Source organism: Nycticebus coucang, chromosome 2 (genome assembly GCF_027406575.1).
Source record: "Nycticebus coucang isolate mNycCou1 chromosome 2, mNycCou1.pri, whole genome shotgun sequence".
Taxonomy (NCBI): domain Eukaryota; kingdom Metazoa; phylum Chordata; class Mammalia; order Primates; family Lorisidae; genus Nycticebus; species Nycticebus coucang.
In genome coordinates, this window is record NC_069781.1 from 37785837 (window position 1) to 37804745 (window position 18909).

At 36.6% G+C, this 18909-nt stretch overlaps 1 protein-coding gene across 1 annotated transcript in view; it reads left to right on the forward strand.

The window, feature by feature from the left end:
* ERP44 (endoplasmic reticulum protein 44) overlaps positions 1–18909 on the forward strand; it is a 97473-nt gene that overhangs the window by 48605 nt on the left and 29959 nt on the right. Inside the window, exons 5-8 of the mRNA XM_053567580.1 lie at positions 8396–8580; positions 9900–10015; positions 12083–12140; positions 13696–13812. Coding sequence (XP_053423555.1) covers positions 8396–8580; positions 9900–10015; positions 12083–12140; positions 13696–13812 — 476 coding nt within the window. The remainder of the gene's footprint in view (positions 1–8395; positions 8581–9899; positions 10016–12082; positions 12141–13695; positions 13813–18909) is intronic.

Below are 18909 nucleotides of genomic sequence, written 5' to 3' on the forward strand. Positions count from 1 at the left end.
GTTAATCTTAATCAATTTCTTATATCCTCTTCTCTCTCCTATCCTTTCTGTCCTCTAATAACCACAATTCTGCTCACTACTTCTATGAGCTCAACTCTCTTAGCTCCCACATATGAGTGGGAATAATGAGGTATTTATCTTTCTGTGCCTGGCTTATTTTACTTAATATAATATCCTCAGATATACCATATCACTATGAATGATAGGATTTCATCTTTTTTATGGCTGAATAGTATTACAATGTGTATACATAAACCACATTTTCTTTATTCATCTGTTGATGGGCACGTAGGTTGATTCCATTATCTTAGTTATTATGAATAGTGTTGCAATAAACATGGGAGTGCAGATAGCTCTTTAATATGTTGATTTGCTTTCCTTTAGTGGAACTGCTAGATAAACATTTAGTAGAACTGCTGGATCATATAGTAGTTCTATTTTTAGGTTTTTAGAAACCTCCATACCATTTTTCATAATTTCTGTATTACTTTACATTCCCACCAGCAGAGTTCAAGAGTTCCCTTTTCACCACATCCTTGCTAGCATTCTTTTTTTTTTGAGATAGAGTCTAACTTTGTCACCCTTGGTAGAGTGCTCTGGCATCATAGCTCACAGCAACCTCAAACTCTTGGGCTTAAGCAATCCCTTGCCTTAGCCTCCCAAGTAGCTGGGATTACAGGCACCCGCCACAACACCCAGCTATTTTTTAGAGTTGGGGGTCTCACTCTGGCTTAGGCTGGTCTCAAATTCGTGAGCTGAAACAATCTGCCCATCTCAGCAGATCGCAAGAGTGCTGGGGTTACAGGCATGAGCCACTTGCACCCACCCCCTATTTTTGTCTTTTTGATAATAGCAATTCTAACTCTAGTGTTCTTTAGGGTGAGGTGATACCTCATTGTAGTTTTGATATGCATTTCCCTCATGATTAGTGATTTTGAGCATGTTTTCATATACTTGGTCATTTGTATTTCTGTCAAGGAGTACCTATTTAGAGTCTTTGCCCACTTTTAATAGGATTATTTGGAACTTTTGCTGTTGAGTTGAATTTCTTATATATTCTGAATATTAATCCCTTGTCAGATGAATAGTTTGCAGGTTTTTTCTCCTGTTCTGCAGATTGTCTCTTTATGGTTTATTATTCCTTTGTCCTGGAGAACCTTTTTTGATATTCCATTAGTCTATTTTTTCTTTTGTTTCTGTGTTTTTGAAAATGTGTCCATAAAATCATTGCCCAGACCTGTGTCCTCAAGTGTTTTCCGTTTGTTTTCTTCTGGTAGTTTTATAATTTTGGGTCTTACACATTTAAGTCTTCAATCCATTTTGAGTTGATTTTTGTATATGGTGAGAGATAGGGGTACTTGGAATGTTTTATACATATTGTAAGAACTGTTTTAGACTCATTAAGATATACTTCTTTTTTAATATATAAGGGTGTGTACCTTAAGAGGAAAGTACATTTGTTCAAGTGATTTTAAAACAACTTTGCATTCCTAATCTGACTGTTCTGCATCACTTTTGCTAATGAATCCATTTTTTGTCTTTCCACACAGCATTTACTTCTGTGCCGTTAAGAGTGTTGACAGTGTTCTTGATTAAAGAGTATTAATCTACTTTTTCTAGGAGTTGCTTTTAAGCTGCTGAAACCCATTCTGCAAGTATTGATGCTAGCTAGCACTTTTCTATTTGACTGACCTCAGAGTTCATAGACCCCCTCACACAATTAAAACACGCCATTCCTTGTACTGTGGCTCTTGGTCACACTTCATCTCATCTTCTGTAGTGTCTTCATTGGGGAACTTTGGAAGTAGACTTCCTCATTCTCCCCGGTGGTCGTGCATGCAGCCCTGGATCTAGAAGGCACATGCAGCACATGCTCCTGTGTATACAGATTGCTCTCAGGTGTCTGTCTTCCAGTACAACGTGAACCTTCCTTATTGAAAATTAAGAACCTTTTGTAAGAGCTCTACATAAATGCTACAATAAGGACAAGAAAATGTAGTAAAGAATTCATGTACATAGAACTGAATTTGGATGAGCAGATTAAGCCTGAGTTCTGAATAAGCTTCTAGGGTTTGTTTGTAGTTTTTCTGTTTAGGACTTTATTTTGTGGTGTTTTTGTGTTTGTTTTGTGGGGGCCATTTGGTTTGGGAATGGAAAAAGGTACATAAATAGCAGTGGTCCTTCTGGAATCAGAAGGACAGTAAGACTTTTCTATCAAAATCATCTGCCTCTTTATATTTTCTGTCACAGATAATCATAGCAGGGAGGGACATTGCTGAGACAGGAGAATGAGGCAGTTTCTCCAACTGGGACCCTGCTGGGTATTAGTGAGGCAGGCAGGCAGTAAAAGTGCCTTTCACTCAAGTAAAAGTGAGTGACCATTGAAGCAAAAGTACACGCTAATTTTCCAATCAGCAAGCTGTTAACCTTCTGAAGTTTATAATTCCTCTGACATCCGTTTTAGCATTTGATCTATCTAGTTAATTTTTAAAACCCACTTATTATACCCCTTAAGTCATTCTTTGTTATCCATTGTCAAAATGTCACATTGTAATTATCTTAAAATCACTTTTGGCCAAAGCTTGTAAAAAGTCACCATTATGTCTGAGATTATTGATCAATGTAATTTAAAGGTTTTTGCCTCTTAATAATTAAAAGCCTTCTCATTATATGGCATACCTGCTGCCATGATGTTGTTTGAGAATTAAGCAAGTGAATATTTAACCGCCTAACAGTCTTCAAATACTTTTAATCTTTTTCTCTTCATAACCAGAATTTTAAGGCAACCTAAAGGTTGTAACGTTCTGGTTTACTAAACAGACTCTTGTGGTTTCTGTCAGGACCGTGGCAGTAGCTTTCTTGCTAGTCTGTCCAGTTCTCTACTACTGCCAGATGAGTGTTTTGAAAGCCGAGCTCTATAGCTCAGTGGCTGTTTATCAGAAAGAGGATACACTTCAGACTCCTTTGACTTAGCATTGAAGACCCGCTGGAGTCTGTCTCTGGCTAATTTGCCTTTAGTACACTGCTTGCTCACTATGTCCACTAATGCACCATGTTTAGGAAGTGGAAAGCATTCTATTCTCTCTGGCATTGCCTCCTGCTGTCCATTTTCATACTGATCCTTAGGCTATAGATGGAAAATAAATGTTTCTGATTAGACTTGTTCCTTACTTTCTGGATCCATCTTATATCCTCTCTGCTAAATACTCCGGGGATTAAAAAAATTCCTTGGCTTCTTACTAGCAAATTAGGCACCAGCTAGACCAGTTTGGCCATACTAACGTTGAATATTGATCTAAATTAGACCTAGTAGAAATATTTTTACCTTCACATAGGGCTTGATATTGTAGAATTGTGGTGTTTTTGTTTGTTTTTTTGAGACAGAGTTTCACTATGTCACCCTGGGTAGAGTGCTATGGCGTCACAGCTTACAGCAACCTCTAACTCTTGGGCTTAAGCGATTCTCTTACCGCAGCCTCCCAAGTACCTGGGACTACAGGCACCCGCCACAGCGCCTAGCTGTATTTTTTTGGTTGTTGTAGTTGTCATTGTTGCTTAACTGGCCCTCGCTGGGCTTGAAACTGCCAGCCCGGGTGCATGTGGTTGGTGCTGTAACCACTGTGCTATAGGTGCTGAGCCGTGAATTGTGGTGTTTTTTAAAAATACGGAATGCTTCATGAATTTATCTGTCACCCTGTGCAGGGGCTGTCTATCTTTCCAATAGCAGTGTATGTGTTGCTGAAACAGGCACTGGATTTTTATTATTACGGGGTTTTGCCGATATGATGGACAGAATGTTATTTGGTAGTTTTAATCTGTAAGTTCCTCATCACAACTGATTGTTTATTCATTTGTGTTCTTTCATAAATCGACTAGTGTCTTTAGCCCACTTATCCTTCTGGTAGCCCCTATAAAATTCTTTATATATTCCAAATATTAATCATCCGTCTCTAGTACATGACATAGGTATCTTTCTTCATTTTATCTTAAAAATTCATGTTTATTTCCAGCATTTATAATAGATGCATTCTGGCCTATGTAGTATCAAAATCAGGTAAATGCCTTGGCTGTATGTGGCTCCTATGTAGGATTGCAGGCCCCTTTCACGAGGGAGCCTTCTGTAAGTCTCCTAAGCACCGCAAGGCCTTAGGAGATTTTACTCTGTCTACTTGGCCTTAACTCTCCAGTTTCCTATGTCATTTAGAACTCAATAAATGTCCTCTGGGGACACTTGCTGTGTCTTCAGAACCCTTTCAATCCCCCATGCCAGCCCAGGTGGCTATGCAAAGCTTCACTTATTTCACTTTTTGCCTATGCAGATATAATTCTCAACTGTAAATCTGCAACTGCAGATTTAATTTCTGAAAGGAATTACATTAAGAAACCTATAGGAAAAAAAATGGGCAGTGATTTTTGCTTACTTTTCTGGAATTGCAGTTCATTTAAATCTTCATTGCTCTCATGATTTTTGATACCTTTAAAAATGTGATTTAAAAACCGCCCACGGTTTTTCCTAGTTGCAGCAGGAACAGTAGATTGTGCTACTCGCTGCATCCTACTTAGAAGTAGAAATCCATTTGTGGATTCTCTTTTTTCTGTGAACCCAATAAATCATCTGCAAATAATGACATTTGTATTCTTCCTTCCAGTGTGTGTATGTTCTTTTTCCTCCCTTATTTTGTTAATCTAAGGATTCCATCCAGTACTGTGTTATTTGGAAGTGATAGTTGGCGTCTTTCTTTCTTTATCTCAGCAGGAGAGCTTTTAGTGTTTCACTATTTAGTCATTTGGTGTTTATTTATTTATTTAAACATCCTTCATCCAATTAAGGAAGTTCTCTTCTTTTACTTGTTTGCTAATAAAAGTGTTTGAGCATAAATGGATGTTAATTTTTATCAAATGTTTTACTGCTTCTCTTGAGAAGTAATAGAAATTTTCTTTTTTATTCTGTTAATGTAATGTATTACATTAATTGGTTTTCAAGTATTATGTGTTTTATCCTTTGTATATAGTAATGAATTCATTTAATTTTTTCAAGTTTTGCATCCCTTAAATTGAAAAGATTAACATACACTTTTTTTTGCTCATAATTTCCATGTCAGGTTTCCTAAAAAAATTGTTGATCTAGAAAATTGGTTGTATCCTCTGAAACGGTTTGTGTAAAATTGGCATTATTGCTTCCTTAAATGTTTGGTGGAATTTGCTTGTAAAGGTGTCTAGGAATGGAGTTTTCTTTGTGAGAAGGCTTTGAATTATAGATTAAGTTTTCTTAATAATTTAAGAGCCATTTATATTTTCTATTTATTCTACTGTCAGTTTTGGTAAGTTGTATTTTCATAGGAATTTTTATTTTCATTTTATTTATTCTAACTCCTCAAACTTATTGGCATTAAGTTGTTGATAATATCTATCAGAAAGAGAAATACATTTTTTTTTTTTCCCCCCAGTTTTTGGCTGGGGCCAGGTTTGAACCCACCACCTCTGACATATGGGGCTGGCACCCTAGAGAAATACATTTTTAAAAGAAAAAAAAAAAAATCATGAGTTCATGGTGATACCTCCAATTCAAATGAAATACTATAGGGTTTTTACTTAATTACCTCTATTTTATGTATTTTTTATTTAATGCTGGAAAATCTTCATTTTTAATGGCATTAACATAATTACTTGTGTATTTTATCTACAGTGTATTAAGTTCAAAAGAACAATGCCAGTATTAATTTTTTTATTTAATTTTGATTTACTATTAAACATTTCCATGGTTTCAAAGTCAAAACTATAAAGCCAAAGTATCTTCAGGGAAATCTAAATTTCTTCCCTGATCCTTCCTCCCATTCTCTTCCATTGGTATTTCTTTTTGGGTGGAGGAAGACAAATATATAAGCAAGCATACATAGATGTGTGTATATATAAATATGTATCCCCTTATGTATTCCTATTTCTTTCCCAGGTTTCTTTGTATTTCTTTTTTTTTTTTTTTTGTAGAGACAGAGTCTCACTGTACCGCCCTCAGGTAGAGTGCCGTGGCGTCACACGCTCACAGCAACCTCTAATTCTTGGGCTTACGCAATTCTCTTGCCTCAGCCTCCCCAGTAGCTGGGCCTACAGGTCCCGCCACAACGCCCGGCTATTTTTTTTTTGTTGCAGTTTGGCCGGGGCTGGGTTTGAACCTGCCACCCTCGGCATATGGGGCCGGCGCCCTACTCACTGAGCCACAGGCGCTGCCCTGTATTTCTTATACAAAGTATTTTACCTGTGCTTTTCTGGATTTTTTTACTTAACAGTATGTTTTGAAAATTGCAGCATACAGATACCTTTTTCATTTCTTTATGTAACAACCATATACTTCACTGTATAAACATAGCATACTTTATTCAACCAGTCTCCAGTTGATGGACATTTGTGGAAATAGTAACTTTTATAAGACATTTTTCATTCTGTAAACCATAACATTGGTCAGTAGGACTATTTAACCTGATTTAAACGTTTATATTACAAACGTTTTATTTTACACATTATGCACATAATTAATTTATGAGATGCTAGATTTCAATGTGTAGTATGCTTGCAGTGAGTGTATTTTTTAATTGGAAAGGTAAAATTCCTATTTTTAATTATTTCTCCAGATTGGTTTTCTTATTAGTAGGTTATGTTCAAGCCTTTGTGGCTTTAGCCTCTGTTTAATTTAAAAGACTTCTGTTTATTTATGAATATCACTCTCACTTGTCCTAGTTATGTTACCAATTTCATCTCATTAATTTCTTGCTCAGGTGATAGGATCTCTCTATAACATCTTAAAAACATAAATTCTCACTGTAATTTGTTTTGGGTTTTTAGTTTGTTTGTTTTGGGGTGTTTTGTTTTGTTTTTGAGACAGTTTCACTCTGTTGCCCTGGGTAGAATGCTGTGGTGTCATAGCTCATAGCAACCTCAAACTCCTGGGCACAAGTGATCCTTCTTGCCTCAGCCTCCTGAGTAGCAGGACTACAGGCACACGCCACACCACCGGGCTAGTTTTTCTATTTTTAGTTGAGATGAGGTCTCACTGTTGCTCAGGGTGGTCTCAAATTCCTGAGTTTGAGCTATCTACCTTGGACTCCCAGAGTGCTAGGATAACAGGCATGAGCCACGGTGCCTAGCATGTTTGTATGTTTTGAGACAGGGTCTTACTGCGTTGCCTAGGCTAGAGATCAGTGACTGTTTGTCCGAGGTTACAGCAACCTAAAATACCTGGGCTCAAGCAATCCTCCTGCCTCTACCTCCTGAGTAGCTGGGACTACAGGCTCACACCACCACCACTGGACCCAGACAGTTTTTTTAGATTTTGTAGAGACGATCTTGAGCTCTTGCTCTAACAGTCCTTCTGTCTGGCCTCCCAAACTGCTAGGCTACACCTAGCCCTCTCATTGTAATTTATTAGGCTGAGAAAGGCCTTATAGCTGATATATCTATTAGTCATCTGCTTCAAGGAAGTAGTAGCTCCTAAATCAGATATTATTATCTATATTAAATATGTGTAAATTAGGAAGTCTCAATATTTCAGTTTTCTGTGGTTTGATGAATAAAGCATTCTTCTCAAGCTCATCTATGACTAGTAGTTCCCTTTGTTTACTTTTATTTGCCTTCCATTTATAGAATTTTAGTAACCAATCATGATTTCCCCTTTATAAATCTTCCATGGACTTTACCAAAGTGTTATGTGATCTCAATTACATGGTTTTTTCTCCAGTTCCCCCTCTGAGCACCCATATTCCATTTTAACCTCTAATATACTTTTAGTATTCTTTGATTGCCTATCCCAAGGAAAACAAAATGCAACCTTGACTCCACAAAATACTATATAAGTACTTTCACCTCCTTCTGAAGAGTGCAAATACCTTAAAATAGTTAACATAATTTACCTCCTGCTTGCCTCCCTGCTCTAGCTTACATGTTGCTGTTGTCATCATGATGTATTTTAATTTGTGTCAGACCTCACCAAATGTAATTAGTTGGCTGTTTTTCATAGTACACATTCATGCGCCATGTTTACTGCTCCGTGCATTTGTGTTATCTCATTTAATCCTTAAAACAGCCTAATGTGGTAGAAATTAATTATTATCCTTACATGATAGATGAGAAACTACGGCATAGAGAGTTTATGCAATTTACAAGTTCACATGGCCAGTAAGTGGCAAACTTGGGATTTAAACTCAGACATTATGTGTCCCCAGCATTGTCTCTTAACCAATATAAACTTAAATCATTATTTTTTTCTATTTCTCTCACTGAAAAAAAAAAAAAACGACATGAACCAAAAAGTTCTTACTAAATATAGGATTTTTGATTCTTAGGTCAATGGGCTCTCCCTGACCAAGTATGAGGGTAAAATTGATTTTTTTTTTCATTCTTTTAGCTGATATAGCCCAGAGATACAGAATAAGCAAATATCCAACCCTTAAATTGTTTCGTAATGGGATGATGATGAAGAGAGAATACAGGGGTCAGCGATCAGTGAAAGCACTTGCAGATTACATCAGGCAACAAAAAAGCAACCCCGTTCAAGAAATTCGGGACTTAGCAGAAGTCAACACTCTTGATGTAAGTTGTAACTTTTGCCAGATCTAATGAACATTGCCTGTTTAATGTAAAGAAACCCTGATGCAAACAAAGAATCTGGACATTCCCCTATAATTCATTACAGTGGATTTGACATATGCATTCTTAGTAAGTTGAGTTATTCTTGAATTCTCAAGGGAAATGCTAATGTTTTACTGAACTTCTAGATCAAATACAGAACATACAGTAAAGTCAGACTATCTTGAATTATTCGAGGGCAAAGGGAAGCCTGAATTATTAAGAAATGGAGGTTAAAGTCAAACACTACAACCAAGTTTCCATATTTTCTTAGTGGCGACTTTCAGGGTCTCTGCTGCATTCACTCTACCTGCTCTTCATGCAAGTTTTAGTGTCCCTAAAACAGCCCCCTCTTAATCATAAGCTTAGGCAATCCCTTTCTTTGTATACTAAGTAGTGTTTTACAAATAGCAACAGAAGCAAACACTATTGAGTTTGGACTTTCACAATCACTGATTGTCACTGTCAGGTTTGAGATTTGATTGTACCCTATTTACAAACTAATAAATTAGCCAATTACCATTTCATGGATTCTGTCAGACTCCAAGGTGAGAGACCCAGACTCCCGAGTCAGAGACAAAGTCCTTTATTGCTCACATCACCGCAAGCTATGTGAGTGTGCATGTTTGCATTTGTTCCCGTGCCCCTCCCAAGAGCAGGGAAGCAACCCAGTCCTGTGGAGGCAACACAGAGGGCCCAGATGGATGCCTGCACATGCAGTGGCTTTGTCCCTGGAGAGGAGCGCTGGACTTGGGGAACTCACCATTTCAGGGCAAGCAGTAATCATGCTGCTTGTCTTGCAGGGGAGACATGACTTCATATCTCAGTATTACTTACTGCAAGCACAGCCCTGAGAAATGGCCTGAGTAAGGAGGGGTCAGGGTCTTGCATTTTTGGTAGTAATGTGAGCGTGAGGGACCTCTGGATGATTGTTTACCAATAGTCATAAGTTATTGATACACTGTTTTTAATACATTTTAAGATAAGTCACCTTAGGAAAGACTGTCATTGATCAAATAGTTATGTATTTATTAAAATTTTAAAATAAAATTCTGGAAGGAAATATTTATATTTGTGGAAGTGAAGATTGTTTTCACCCCTATCTAGTCTTTAATATTTTTGACTAGGTGTTAAACGCTAAATATGCATTTATAATCATACTTCATTTGGAGATAGTTGAACAATAGCTGGAGCTTTCCTTTACTCCAGAATAAGGGATAAATGACATAACATGTTTATAGAACTACATATGTTGCAAAATAATTATATACTTTGTTTTACAGCGCAGCAAAAGAAATATCATTGGATATTTTGAGCAAAAGGATTCAGACAGCTATAGAGTTTTTGAACGAGTAGCAAATATTTTGCATGATGACTGTGCCTTCCTTTCTGCATTTGGGTAAGTATCTTTGAAGATGACCTCTCCAAAGATTTTCTCAGTCCTCTAATGTCACTATCAGTCTTTTTATTAATATGTATCTCTGAATTCTTTTCAAGGGTTTTGAAAAATTTATTCTCCTTTCTATAGTATATTCTGTTTTAGAATGTGGGTAAGAGGGAAAGAATGGATAAGTTATCAGTTAAAGCAATAATGCTTTTGTTCATCTCATTTACTAATACTTAATCCTGTGCCTGGCAAAATGCTAACCTGTGAGGTTCCCATCTTGTCTTCTTGTTAAGTACCATGGGCTTTGTTGTCTTCATTCATCCCCATCTTTCCATCATCTTTTCTTACATCTTTCCTCTCTCAAGGAACAGTTCTCCTTCTAAGGCTAATCTTTCACTGGTGTCCTTGTAACTGTCCCTTGAAACTCCTCTGGGGCTTTGTTCCATCAGTTGTGCCTTTCTTGTATTTTCAGCCTGACTCTTTATATGAACTATATGAACTGCTTTCCATTTCTGAAAACACACTGCTTTCTTTCCTGAACTGCTTCTTCTATAACTTGAACTATAATTCATCTTTCTTTTCACTCCCAATCAATTGTGTCTGGTTTCATATGTTTTCAACCTGATTCTTTTTTTGTGAACCGCTTTCCTTTTCTGAAAACATGCTGCTTTCTTTCTTGAACTGCTTCTTCTATACTTTGAACTATAATTTGTCTTCCTTTTCATTCCCACATTTTTTCAAAGTTTAGTTTTTGCTTGGTTACCTTGATTTTTCTTAGACATTAACTAGTTAAAAATTCTTAACCTCTTGGAAGTTTTCACCTTTGTCACTGTAATGAAACTTGTCGCTACACAGTCACAAAGTAACTTCTTAATTACCAAACCCGCTGCCTTTTTTTCATTCTTTTTTTTTTTCTTTTTTTCATTCTTTATCTTCTTGTGTTCTCTGAAGAATGTGACACGCAACTATTCTTTGCTTTTTCTTTATCTATACTTATTTTCATTGAATCCCTCTGGTTTGCTGCTTATGTTTCTGAATTTGCTAACTTTATCACCTTTTTTTCTTTCTTTCTCAAAATGGAATCATTTTTAGGGTTCTATTCTTGAACCTCTAATCTCATTGGAGGTTGTCTCAACTGTCCTTTGACTTCCATGTCATATTCTTTCTCTTTTTTTGTATGTTGGCTCATTACTGTTAGGCTCAATTGTGGTAGCTATCTTGAGTAAAGCCCAGATTCCTGACATAGTGTATCTTCTCCATTTTGTGAACTTTGATTTTGGTCCTTGCTTTAATGCTTTTGTAGGTTTTGTTTATGTATATCTTTTATTGCAAGCATTATCAATGTAGAACTCCCCCTGTTCCTGCCGTGATTTTCATATTATATGCTGTGCTCTAGCCATACAGGCCATCTCTCTGTCCCCTAAATGCTGCAGGCCTTTGCTGTTACTGTTCTGTATCTGGGAGTGCTTCCTCCAGATGTCATCTCATGAAAAAGCCCTTGCCTTGTAACCCTGTATAAAGTAGCACTACCATCATTCTTTACCCACTTACTCCACGCTTTTTCATAGCGTTTTTTTTAAGCCACCTGAAATAAATACATCTACTTGCTAATCTCTCTTTCCTCAACTCACCAAAATGTAAGCTCCATGAGAGTGAAGAGTTTTGTCAGTTTTGTTCTCTGCTGTATACTTTGTGCCAAGACTATACCTGGTATGAAGGAAATAAATAGTAGATAGTCACTGAATTAATTAATGAAGCATGTTCTTTCTGTTCTCACTGTCATCAGTATAGGTTAGCTCTCCTTGCCTCTATCTCCTGGACTGCTCTAGTTTGAAACTGAAAATAAATCAGTGTTTAATTAATCTAAAAATAATTTAGAGAAAGGGAGAAAGTTATCCATTTGATTTAGAATTTGTAATCAAAGTTACTTGCCAAATATTTGTTGAGCACCTATTATGTACCAGATACTGTAGTAGGCACTGGAAACTGCAAAGTACAAGCTAATTCTTAGTCATTCTGGTGTATTGCCATTATTATTTTTCTTAAAAAGCATTATTACTGTTTTTCCCTTCCTGTTAGGGATGTTTCAAAACCAGAAAGATACAGTGGAGACAACATAATCTACAAGCCACCAGGGGTAAGTTGCTAATTCTTAGTATGTATAATCAGTTTTGAAATATATGTAGAGTATAGTCTATGCTTTTATATGAGTTAATGCTCATAGAATTGTAGAATTTTAGGATAGAAAAGAATCTTGAAGCATGATATTGTAGTGCTAATCTAAACCTTTCAAAGTGAAGATGGGGCCACAGAGGCCAAAGTAATACAGGCATCTAAGAGCAGAGCTGGTATTAAAGGTCCCCTGACCCTCTGGCCTTTCCAACCTTTCTGTTTTGCATTCAATCTGGGAGCCAAATCCAAACAATGCTTCAGTGGTACAGTCATCACCCTGACATGCATAGTACTAGACAAGCTCCCAGATCTGGTATATCAATTTGCTTGATATTTGCCAGATAATAAGGAGCATATAGCTTTTAACCCTTGGACTAAGAAGTGTTAAGTGTGTCTAAAACATAGAAGTAGCTTCTTAGGCCCAGATGATGGTAGCCATAACTAAGAGGCAAAGTCATAGTGTTTTATCCCAAATGGACCTAAAGGTCTGCGATTGCAATTTTTTTCTTCCCACACAAAAATAGAAATCTATGGATGGTTTTTCAATTCATCATTTTCATTTTAATGTCTATAATGTTTTGACATACTGAAAATGTTATCTTTTACGTAGTCAGATAAATGAATTTCTTGCTTAGAAAGCTCATTTCCTATTCTGAATTTGGGTAGGTATTTGCCTGTATTTTCTGCAGGTGCATTTCCTTAATAGTAGCTTACAGAGTGCCATCATCTCTAGATTATCAGAATTCAATATGGTGTCTGCCAGTGTAGTGGGTTGTTAGAGCACAACCTCTTAACAGTGTCAGACTGTCTGAGTTTGAATATCAAATATGTCACCTTCTTTGGTGTTGTATGCTAGGAAATTTTCTTAGTTCTCCGTGCTTCACTTTCTTTGTTAATAAAAAAATAGATGATGATGATAACAGTACCTGCCTTAGAGAGATGTGGGAGGATTAAATAAATCAATACATAAAATGTGACCAACAGTGCTTGGATACAATAAATTTACTCAACATTAGTTATTTTTTTTATCATTTTAGGCATTTTATAAATATTGATTTTGAGTGAGTGTGGACACAGATGTGTAGATAATTAATAATAGAAATAGTCATGCCTTACATCTAGTAAGATGCCTGTAGCACCTTGTGTTTTTCAAGGCTTTTTTACTCTCTAGAGTTTTCTTCTAACATTTTTAACTGTGAAGGAATAGATAGATTAATTCATTTGGAGAATAATTCTTTTCACAATGCCTGCTTGCCTTTGGTGAAGATTCTGACAGTTAACGTAAATCCAAGGAAGAGCAGAAGGCTTGGCCATCACAGGTTGCATTATCAGGTCCCTGGTAAGCACAGAATGATTAGCTTTTTACTGTGTATGGCCCTCTTTTTCAGAAGTTCCATGTTTTATGTTTCTTTTGTATTTCCAGTAGACATTCTGGTTTCATAGATGGATTTAGCAATGTACTTTTGACAGTACATATTGGATTTGTTTAAAATATTTTTTCCTTTTTATTTTTGTGACAGCATTCTGCTCCAGATATGGTATACTTGGGATCTATGACAAATTTTGATGTTACTTATAATTGGATTCAAGATAAATGCGTTCCCCTTGTCCGAGAAATAACATTTGAAAATGGAGAAGTGAGTATGTTGTTATCTCTAAAATTCAGATGTCTGAAAGAGCAACCTTTCTTTACCTTTCTTACTGTTTTACCATAGAGTTATTAGTTGTAAAATTGTATAGTAAATATATCATAGCTATTTCTGTAATATAGGCCAGTGATCGTTTATCTTTGCTGTTTCAGAAACCCTCTATTACATTTCCACTGACAGTAATAGTTCACTACAGTGTTGAAAATGAGTTTGAAAATGGTTCTTAGGTGGTTCTGATGCCTACCCGTTGGTTGACGATCCTTGTTTAAGTGTATGTCCCTTAGAAGCAAGGCTTTGCGTGGTTATAATTAATTATATGCTGTGAATAATCCTTTGCCTCTAAAAAGTTTTTCTGATTTCTGTACAGCAGTTAGTTGTATTGCATTTTTTTTTTTTTTATTAAATCATAGCTGTGTACATCAATATGATCATGGGGGCACCATACACTTGTTTCATAGAATATTTGACACATTTTCATCTCATTAGTTGAAATGAACCCTTGTAAGATGAACCACAGGTATGATCCTTTCAATCCCCCTCCCTCTACCCACCACCCCCCTCCCTCCCCACACTTTTCTGAATTTTGTCAGTTTTTTTTTGTTTGTTTTATTTTTTTTTATTAAATCATAACTGTATACATTGATATGATCATGGGGCATCATACACTCGCTTCATAGACCATTTGACACATTTTCATCACAATGGTTAACATAGCCTTCCTGGCATTATCTCAGTTACTGTGCCAAAACATTTACATTCTACATTTACCAAGTTTCGCAAATACCCCTGTAAGATGCACCACAGGCATGATCCCACCGATCCCGCTCCCTCTACCCACCTCCCCTCCCTTTCCCACTTCCCCCTATTGTTAGGTTGTAACTGGGTTATAGCTTTCATGTGAGAGCCCCAAATTAGTTTCATAGTAGGGCTGAGTACATTGGGTACTTTTTCTTCCATTCTTGAGATACTTTACTAAGAAGAATATGTTCCAGCTCCATCCATGTAAACATGAAAGAGGTAAAGTCTCCATCTTTCTTTAAGGCTGCATGGTATTCCATGGTGTACATATACCACAATTTATTAATCCATTCGTGGATCGATGGGCCCTTGGGCTTTTTCCATGACTTAGCAATTATGAATTGGGCTGCAATAAACATTCTGGTACAAATATCTTTGTTATGTTGTGATTTTTGGTCTTCTGGGTATATGCCCAGCAGAGGAATTACAGGATTGAATGGCAGATCTATTTCTAGATCTCTAAGTGTTCTCCATATATCTTTCCAAAAGGAATGTATTAATTTGCATTCCCACCAGCAGTGCAGAAGTGTTCCCTTTTCTCCACATCCACGCCAACATCTCTGGTCTTGAGATTTTGTGATATAGGCTAGTCTCACTGGAGTTAGATGATATCTCAAAGTAGTTTTGATTTGCATTTCTCTGATGATTAAAGATGATGAGCATTTTTTCATATGTCTGAAGGCCGTGCGCCTGTCTTCTTCAGAGAAGTTTCTCTTCAAATCCCTTGCCCAGCCTGCGATGGGATCCCTTGTTTTTTTTCTTGCTGATGCGTTTGAGTTCTCTGTGGATTCTGATTATTAAACCTTTGTCAGAGATATACCCTGCAAATATCTTCTCCCATTCTGAGGGCTGTTTGCTTGCTTTACTTACTGTGTTCTTGGCTGTACAGAAGCTTTTTAGTTTGATCAAGTCCCAGTAGTGTATTTTTGAAGCTGCTTCAATTCCCCGGGGGTTCCTCCTCATAAAATACTCGCCCAGACCAATTTATTCAAGGGTTTTCCCTGCACTCTCCTCTAGTATTTTTATAGTTTCATGTCTTAAGTTTAAATCTTTAATCCAATGAGAGTCCATCTTAGTTAATGGTGAAATGTGTGGGTCCAACTTCAGTCTTCTTCAGGTTTCCAGCCAGTTCACCCAGCACCATTTGTTAAATAGGGAATCTTTTCCCCACTGAATGTTTTTAATTGGCTTGTCAAAGATCAAATAGCGGTAAGTAGCTAGATTCATCTCTTGGTTCTCTATTCTGTTCCAGATATCTACTTCTCTGTTTTTGTGCCAATACTATGCTGTTTTGATCACTATCGATTTATAGTAAAGTCTAAGGTCTGATAGTGTGATTCCTCCTGTTTTGTTTTTATTTCTAAGTAATGTCTTGGCTATTCGAGGTTTTTTTCTGATTCCATATAAAACGAAGTATTGTTTTTTCAAGATCTTTAAAATATGACAGTGGAGCTTTAATAGGGAGTGCGTTGAAATTATATATTGCTTTGGGTAGTATGGACATTTTAATAATGTTGATTCTTCCCAGCCATGAGCATGGTATGTTTTTCCATTTGTTAACATTTTCAGCTATTTCTTAGAGTTTCATAGTTCGCTTTATAGAGATCTTTCACGTCTTTTGTTAGGTAAATTCCCAAATATTTCATCTTCTTTGGCACTACTGTGAATGGGATAGAGTCCTTAACTGCTTTTTCAACTTGACTGTTGTTGGTGTGTATAAAGGCTACCAATTTATGGATGTTGATTTTGTAACCTGAGACGCTGCTGTATTCCTTGATCACTTCTAGGAGTTTTGTAGTAGAGTTCCTAGTGGTTTCCAGATACACAGTCATATCATCTGCGAAGAGCGAAAGTTTGATCTCTTCTGACCCTATATGGATACCCTTGATCGCCTTTTCTTCCCTAATTGCGGTGGCTAAAACTTCCATTACAATGTTGAAAAGCAATGGAGACAATGGGCAGCCTTGTCTGGTTCCTGATCTGAGTGGAAATGATTCCAATTTAACTCCATTCAATATGATATTGGCTGTGGGTTTGCTGTAGATGGCCTCTATCAGTTTAAGAAAAGTCCCTTCTAGACCAATTTTCTTGAGTGTTCTGATCATGAAGGGATGCTGGATATTATCAAAAGCTTTTTCTGCATCGATTGAGAGAATCATATGGTCTTTGTTTTTTAATTTGTTTATGTGCTGAATTACATTTATAGATTTACATATATTGAACCAGGCTTGAGACCCTGGGATAAAACCAACTTGGTCATGATGTATAATTTGTTTGATGTGTTGCTGGATTCTGTTTGTTAGGATCTTGTTGAATATTTTTGCATTTATATTCATTAGTGATACTGGTCTATAATTTTCTTTTCTTGTTGGGTCTTTTCCTGGTTTGAGGATCAGGGCGATGTTTGCTTCATAGAACGTGTTGGGTAGTCTTCCTTCTTTTTCTACCTTTTGGAACAGGTTGAGTAATATAGGTACTAATTCCTCTTTAAAGGTTTGGTAGAATTCTGACGTGAAACCATCTGGTCCCGGGCTTTTCTTTTTAGGGAGGTTTTGTATGGTTGATGCTATTTCTGAACTTGATATGGGTCTGTTTAATGTTTCCACTTGATTCTGGCTAAGTCTTGGAAGGTGGCGTGCTTCCAAGTATCGGTCAATTTCCTTCAGATTTTCATATTTCTGAGAATAAACTTTCTTGTAATATTCATTAAGGATCTTTTGGATTTGTGACGAGTCTGTTGTTATTTCGTCCTTGTTGTTTCTGATTGATAGAGATTTTACTCTTTTTTTCCTGATTAGGTTGGCCAAAGGTTTGTCTATTTTATTGACCTTTTTGAAAAACCAGCTTATTGATTTATTGATCTGTTGTATTATTCTTTTGTTTTCAATTTCATTTAATTCTGCTCTAATTTTGGTTATTTCTTTTCTTCTACTGGGTTTGGGGTTGGAATGTTCTTCCTTTTCCAGTTGGTTGAGATGTCCCATTAAGTTGTTAACTTCCTCTCTTTCCGTTCTCTTGAGGAAGGCTTGCAGTGCTATAAATTTCCCTCTTAGAACTGCCTTTGCTGTGTCCCAGAGGTTCTGATAGTTCGTGTCTTCATTGTCATTTTGTTCCAAAAAATTGGCGATTTCTTTCTTAATCTCATCTCTGACCCAGCTATCATTCAGCATAGGGTTATTTAACTTCCATGTTTTTGTATGAGTATGTAGATTCCTGTTGTTACTCAATTCACGTTTTATTCCATGATGGTCCGAGAAGATGCATGGAATAATTTCTATTCCTTTAAATTTACTGAGGTTAGACTTGTGAACTAAAATGTGGTCAATTTTGGAGTACATTCTGTGAGCTGATGAGAAGTATGTGTATTCAGTTTTTTTGGGATGAAATGTTTTGTAGATGTCTGCTAAATCTAAATATTGGATGGTTAGGTTTAAATCTAAGATTTCTTTGCTCAGCTTCTTGCTGGAGGATCGATCCAGCACTGCCAAAGGAGTGTTGAAATCTCCGACGATTATGGAGGTGTAGGAAATCAAGTTACTCATGTCTGTTAGAGTTTCTCTTATAAATTGAGGTGCATTCTGGTTGGGTGCATAGATATTAATAATTGAGATCTCATCATATTGAGTATTACCTTTAACAAATATGAAGTGACCATTCTTGTCCTTCCTTACTTTTGTTGGTTTAAAGCCTATTGTATCTGCAAATAAAATTGTAACACCTGCTTTTTTCTGATTGCCATTTGCCTGAAATATGGATGACCATCCTTTCACCCTGAGTCTGTATTTGTCTTTTAAGTTAAGATGTGACTCTTGTATGCAACAAATATCTGGCGTGAGTTTTTGTATCCAGTCAGCTAACCTATGCCTCTTTAGAGGACAGTTTAAGCCATTCACATTAATGGAGAGTATTGATAAGTCTGGTGGAATTTTGGGTATCGAGTTTTTCAAAGGTCCAGTGGACATTTTTAATCCTTTCACCAGTGTGGAAGTTGGAGTTTGATCCGAAGTTTCTGAGTGAGTTTACTTTTGTGGTATAGGATTGGGTTGGTCCTTGTGGAGGATAGGTCTGAGAATATCCTGCAGAGCTGGTTTACCTATGGCAAATTTTTTCTTTTTCTTTTTTTTTTTTTTTTGTATTTATTTATTTATTAAATCATAGCTGTGTACATTAATATGATCATGGGGCATCATTCATTAGCTTTACAGACCGTTTACCAGGTTTCACATATACCCTTGTAAGATGCACCTCTGGTGTAATCCCACCAATCCCCTTCCCTCTACCCACCTC